A 6,932-nucleotide genomic window follows, 5' to 3' on the forward strand; every position below is an offset into this window, starting at 1 on the left:
ATTCCTAACTCCAATTTAAAATAAGATAACCTTGTCCATATATGTACATATTTTGAAGCCAAAATTAAAGGAGTAATATAACAACGACCTTTAGAAAAATTAATTAATTTTATTGCTTTGCACCGCCACATGAATAAATAATACTCCTAAACCCATGCCTCACGCAAATGATAGCGAAAAATAAATTTTCCTCTGAATCAACGGCGAAAATTATTCAGTCAAAACAGTTGAGACTTAAGTGGGACCATTTCAGAAGTTCCACGTGTTCCCCATCAACTGACGGTGAGTCACCCCATTCATTTTTGTCACAATTCCACACCTTTTATTTTGGGTAAATTATGATGTTTCATATTTCACATGTTAATTAGATCAAAGATGATATCATGTGTAGTGATGGCCACACAACCACATTATAAGAAAGGTGATTCGGGATATCCTTTGTCTAAAAATTTTAGTATTAATTATTATAAATATAATTAAAATATAAAAAAAAAGGAGGCAAACACAATATTTAAGATGGATCAAAGGTAGGCACTAGAAACAAATTATTTTTTTTTGAAAAAAGGAATCGTGCAACTACAATATGAAGAGTATACGGATTTTCTAGAAGGTCGCTTAAATCTTTAGAACGCATTTTAAGTATAATTATTTAATTGTTGTAACAATTTTTTATGATTTATTAAAAATATTTAGACGCTATTAATATAATTGAGAATAAACTTTGCTCGTTAAATTCCACGCCGACAATAAGAGAGGAAAAGTTATAGCTTAGCGCACACAAATTATGATTAAATCTTCTTTCCCTTCCGTTAATCTCGCTCCTAGAAAAGCAAAAAAAAAAAGAAGCTAAAAAGCAAAATTCTAACCCAAACCCCACACCTAACCCGGTCCAACAAAAACAAATAAAACCCGGTTTAGAAAAAAACGGTCAAAATTCAACTCATCGGTTTCTCAACCCCATCCAATAACATTCCAAAACGTGTCATGATCTAAGTGGTGTAACCCCAGGAATCCAATGACAAAACTATTTTTTTTCTCACTTCTATAAAATGGTCTCATAATCCTCTTTTTACTACTTGTGAGTTAGCTAAGTGTGTGTGTTTTGAGTGAGCAACAAAAAATATGGCGCCAAAATTTAGCTCTCTCATTTTCCTCTTCCTTCTACTTAATTCCTTCCGGCAATGTTTCGGAGATCGTCATGACTATCATGACGCTCTCCGAAAAAGCATTCTCTTTTTCGAAGGCCAACGCTCCGGAAAACTTCCACCTGATCAACGTATCAAGTGGCGTAGAGACTCCGCATTGCACGATGGTGCCTCCGCCGGAGTAAGTTATAATCAATTTAACATTGCTACTTCCTTCGTTTCACTATACTAAAAATCATTAGTTCCTAATTGACCATTCATCTCGAAAATTTACAGGTAGATTTGACAGGAGGTTACTACGATGCGGGAGACAACGTGAAGTTCGTGTTTCCAATGGCATTTACAACGACATTGTTGTCATGGAGCATAATAGATTTCAAAAGGAACATTGGAAGTGAGCTAGGAAACGCCGTGAAAGCGGTGAAATGGGGAACGGATTTTCTGTTAAAAGCAACGGCTAAAGAAGGTGTGATATATGTGCAAGTTGGTGATGCATTTTCCGATCACAGTTGTTGGGAAAGACCAGAAGATATGGATACTTTAAGAACTGTTTATAAAATCGATCAGAATCATCCCGGTTCCGACGTTGCTGGTGAGATCGCTGCTGCATTAGCCGCTGCTTCAATTGTTTTCCGATCAATCGACGGTTCTTACTCTAAGCTGCTGCTTGATCGTGCCATTGAGGTAAAGGGGGCAATCTGTTTTAGTACTTTTTTAAAAAAACTTTTACTTGACTTGTTTGTTAATAAAGGAATCAAATGTTTATATTTTTTTTTCTTTTCACTTTACTTTTGGAATACCACATAGTATTTCTTTAATCAATTTATTTGGTCCACTTTTATTTTTAGTCTGTTTTAAAACAAAATTATTTTTATTGTAAATTTTGTATATATTTTTTAAATATTTTGAATTGTCTATTATTATGACTTATAATAATTTTTTATGTATTTTATTTCAAATAATTTGAAGATTCCATGATCAAATTTTTGATCAAATTTAATTGTTTGACTCACAAAAAATAAAAAATGTTATTGAGATAGAAGAAGTAATAAATTTCTATATCTAATAAGTTTATTATTAATAAAATGTTTTAGCCACATATGACTTTTTATCATAAATTTCAATAGTAATTATTTTTTAAATAACATATCAAATCAAATTACATTACATTAATTAAGATAGAAGGAATATTAGCGGTTAAAATGAAAGACATGCAAAAGGTTAATATAGTCATTTTGGACTTAAATAATTTATAGTTGCATGCGCACCATATCTTAGGTACATTAGTATATATCTTATTTTTACCTAATTTTTGAAAAATAAAATGAAATTGGTCCCATATTATTGGGTGAAATTAGCAAGTATATAGTTAATGAAAGTGTGCAATATTAATATAATTTAGAAAATCCAGGATAGGCCCATCAATGGTTTGATACTTTGATTCATTCTGTAAAGTTTAAAAAGTGAAATGCTTTGGGCAGTGTTGTGTTAGCGTCTTTTTCTGTATGTTGAACTGGCATTAAATAAGTTTGTTGACTCCTTCCAAGGATTTGGCACTTGAAGCAAACCAACTCCCTAGCTACCAGCAGTAGCTAGTGTGAACAAAAGTCTATGTATTATTTTTTTTAATATGCTAAACGATCCTAAGTCACTAGCTAGTGTGTACATATACATAACTTGTGTGTTAACCAAAGTCTTTTTTTGCATGTGAAGTGTTAACCAAAGTCTTTTTTTGCATGTGAACAAACTCTTGCTATAGGGATTATGATTTATGAAGATTGATTACACATTTGTTAGTATTTGAATTTGATGTGTATATTTATGAATAGTCACAAAAATAGTTTGTCGAACTAATTATGTAAAGTTCAAAAATGTCACTATCAACTAGCAGAAACAGCTTTAAAAAAAATAAAATAAAATAAAAAAGAATATGACCGTTGTATTAAAACGGTCTCTTGGTGTTTGTAGGTTTTTGATTTTGCCAATAGACATAGAGGTGCATACAGCTCCAGCTTGCACTCTGCTGTTTGCCCCTTTTACTGCGACTTCGATGGTTATCAGGTAACTTTCATAACATAATACGTAAACGTGTACTTAAATTTGGCCTTGAACAAGTAGTTATATATGTCCTACTTGACATATTACACGTTTGTCGAAATTAGTAATGTTGAAAAAATGTACAGGATGAATTGCTTTGGGGTGCAGCATGGCTACATAAAGCAACAAGGAGAAGGCAATATAGAGAGTACATAGTGAAAAATGAGGTTATTTTAAGAGCTGGGGATACAGTTAATGAATTTGGTTGGGACAATAAACATGCTGGAATTAATGTCCTCATTTCCAAGGTTAGTAATTTAATTATGGATAAGGAGACATTATAGTACTTAATTAATTGCATTCCCTTTGTTTTTCTTTTCTAATACATAATTAATAATCTGTCCTTGTCTCATTTATGACTTAGATATATTCTTGTGATATCTATTCTTGACTTGTTCTGTCTGCCAATCACATGCTGTAAGATAAATTCAGTTATCCATAGCAAGATGTCCATTTGGTGGGGCCTCTTGTTTGAAAACCAATTAATTAAAATGTTAATTAAAAAACGTTAATCAAATGATTGACTAAAAAAAAAATGAGAACTACTCATCACTCCTGTCGAATTCTCTCAAACACCTACTTTTTGAAGAATCAAACATGTATTCATTGATATTTTTAAACATTTCGAATAATATAGGTCATCACAAATTTCCTCGATGCATTAACACTTATCATCATCAATTGTGTGTAATTATTCCACATGATAGAGTTTAGGTTATTAAGGGCTCCATGTGTGCGTGGTGTCCAAACTTAACTTATTTGCACCAATATATATACACACGCTTAAAATCCATAAAATGAAAAAAAAAAAGAAGGTGAAAGCTATATATAGAAATGCTCCATGTGAAGTGTATACAAAAAAAAGATATAAAATTAAAATGAGACAAAAAAGAGAATAGTGTCTTTCAAGTAAAGGGTAAGAGAAGTGACTTTACTAGTGGTAAGCATGTGCAAAAGGGCAGATTCTTATCTATACATATACATGTTATACATACAGAGAAAAACAGACAGAGTTGAGTTATGATACAAGTGGCCCTCTTGATAAATGTGTGATTATGACTTACCATATTGTGATAGTAAAGATTTTCTCCTTCACTCATTTAGTACTTCTCCGTCTGGTCTCAATTTATATAATATAATATTTATATAACTATAAATTATTTTATTAAGAATTAACACATTTTTATATTTATTAATAATTTTTACCATTAATGAAATATTTATAGTCATACAAATATTTATAACTTATTTTAGATCATAAACTTTAAAAAATTGTCTTTTTTAAAAACTCTATCAAATGAAAATAATCACATAAATTGAAACGGGGGGAGAGTTCTAAATATAATTAGTTAAGAATAAAGCGAATAGTATAAATTAAGATAGATGAAAAAATATTTTAACTAAGTTTTTTCTCCACACCATCAATACTCTGACAAGTTACATTGGTGCTTAGATTCTTCTTATCTCATGGAATATACTAATCTCAACTAGTTGGAATATGAAGTTCAACATTTCAATTTTTTATTTTTTATTTTGACAGGAAGTGTTGATGGGAAAAGCACCAGATCTAAAATCCTTTCAAGTAAATGCAGATGCCTTCATTTGCTCAATATTACCTGGAATTTCTCATCCCCAAGTCCAATATTCTCCAGGTAATTAATTAATATTGCACTTTTAAGATTATTTAATTCATGATAAATTAACCATTTTTTTTGAATGAAACAAATTATCTAATATTATTGAATGTTTGTCATTTTGTTGTTGTTGTTGTGTGTGAAGGTGGACTCATTGTCAAACCTGGGGTTTGTAACATGCAGCATGTGACATCATTGTCCTTCTTACTCTTAGCTTACTCTAATTATCTCAGTCATGCCAATCATGTTGTGCCATGTGGTTCCATGTCAGCCACCCCTGCTCTCCTCAAACACATTGCCAAACGTCAGGTTGGTGTGTGTATATATATAGATATAATAAGTACTTCCCTTGTCCCAATTTATTTGATTTTGTTAATACGTGAAGTCTTTTCATTGTTTCAAAATTACGCTTAAAAAAATTAATCTCGTGTATATGGTATATTAGGACTCTTATATTTGTAATCTAGATATTGTATTAGGACCCTAAGGACTGTCGAGTGTCTTGACCAGTTTGAAGGATCTTTTTGGGGGTTGTTTGATTAAGTAAAGGAAACTAAAAGGAATTCATAACGGTCTCAATCTTTTTTTTTTCTATTTTTCTCAATATTAATAGTGTCATGAAATATGTATTACTTTCACAAAGAGGAAATAATTTAATTAAAGTGGTGATGAATTTTGCAGGTGGATTATATTCTTGGTGATAATCCTCAAAGAATGTCATACATGGTAGGTTATGGTCCACATTATCCATTAAGAATTCACCACAGAGGCAGCTCATTACCATCAGTGGCCAGCCACTCAAGTCGTATTGGTTGTAAAGAAGGATCTCGCTATTTCTTTTCTCCAAATCCAAACCCAAATCGTTTGATTGGCGCTGTTGTTGGTGGCCCAAATCTTACCGATACCTTCCCAGACGCAAGGTCATTTTTTCAGGAATCTGAACCAACAACATATGTTAATGCGCCATTAGTGGGCCTTTTGGCTTACTTTTCAGCCCATTCTAATTGATTAATGGATTCCACATAACATGTGTTGTAAAGAGAGAATGTAGTGGTGTGCAAAGGCCACCCTCTCTATTATTGTTCTTCTTCTTGTCATCAAATGAAACAATGTACTAGGACTATATATGTATTATTATGCCAATTGCCAACTTATATATATATATTAATTAATACAAAAAAGAATGTTTTCTTCATGTGCCTACAAACATCTCTTGTCCACTTGTGTAAGAATAATGAAGATAAATCTTAGCGGAAATCGTTGATTTTGCTATTAAAATAATCGCCTTAAATCTATTTTCAATCTCTTGAATTTCATAAATTAGATGTTCTAATGTTAGTGTGTGTTTTTATTAGCCAAAGGAGATTGTTTTTCTTCTTTACACCATTTTTCTCTTCTAATGGAAAAGATCTATATAAGAGAGGATCCTCAGAAAAAATTGTCAATAGAAAAATTTCTCACGTTTCAGTTTTTTTTTTTGTGTGTGATAGCTTTCTTTAGAAAGCTAAATAACTTCCTAGGTAATCTTCTTTGGGATTATCTCTTTCAAACGGATTGAATCAGGTTAGTCCATATGGTGATCCATGACACAAATCAAAATCCAACAATTAGATTGTCCAGGGGCGTAGCCACATATAGTCTAGGGTGGCTATCCTCTCTCTTCTTTTGCGTGCGGCCCGTGATGTTTTGATCCTTTCTTTACATATATATATAGAGAAAATTATACGAAGTATATAACTCAAAAGTTATTTTTTCATACATATATATCAAATCTTGAATACTCTCTTAACGAAATTTCTGACTATGCCACTGAATTTGTCTTGGATTATCAGATCATTAGATAGAGCTAGCTGATAACGTTGATGCAGAATATCCTTAGATATTCACTTCTCTAGCCTTATTTTTTTAAAAAAATTACAACAAGAAGACTTGATTTTATATATTACTCTTCCTTATACAATATCCCCTATATGTATGAATAAATCACCATGAAAACAATTATTTTTTTCTCTTTTCCTCTTTTTCTTTTGTGTTTTTCTGTTCACTCTATTCGACC

The 6,932-nt window shown here is 31.5% G+C and overlaps 1 protein-coding gene across 1 annotated transcript; it reads left to right on the plus strand.

The window, feature by feature from the left end:
* The first annotated feature begins 1,084 nt into the window (after positions 1-1,084).
* LOC129882177 (endoglucanase 8-like) lies at positions 1,085-6,072 on the plus strand. The gene is made up of 7 exons (XM_055956356.1): positions 1,085-1,326; positions 1,422-1,829; positions 3,114-3,206; positions 3,329-3,490; positions 4,783-4,894; positions 5,022-5,185; positions 5,558-6,072. The coding sequence occupies exons 1-7, from the start codon at positions 1,123-1,125 to the stop codon at positions 5,882-5,884; spliced, it is 1,470 nt and encodes a 489-aa protein (XP_055812331.1). The 5' UTR covers positions 1,085-1,122; the 3' UTR covers positions 5,885-6,072.
* Positions 6,073-6,932: the final 860 nt, after the last annotated feature.

The sequence above is a fragment of the Solanum dulcamara genome, chromosome 3 (genome assembly GCF_947179165.1).
Source record: "Solanum dulcamara chromosome 3, daSolDulc1.2, whole genome shotgun sequence".
NCBI lineage: Eukaryota > Viridiplantae > Streptophyta > Magnoliopsida > Solanales > Solanaceae > Solanum > Solanum dulcamara.

Bases quoted from the DNA above. Each gene is read 5' to 3' on its own strand.
- LOC129882177 (XM_055956356.1), top strand. From the start codon at position 1,123: ATGGCGCCAAAATTTAGCTCTCTCATTTTCCTCTTCCTTCTACTTAAT. The intron at 3,207-3,328 runs GTAACTTTCATA...AAAAATGTACAG, and splicing joins GCGACTTCGATGGTTATCAG to GATGAATTGCTTTGGGGTGC. The intron at 4,895-5,021 runs GTAATTAATTAA...TTGTGTGTGAAG, and splicing joins CCAAGTCCAATATTCTCCAG to GTGGACTCATTGTCAAACCT.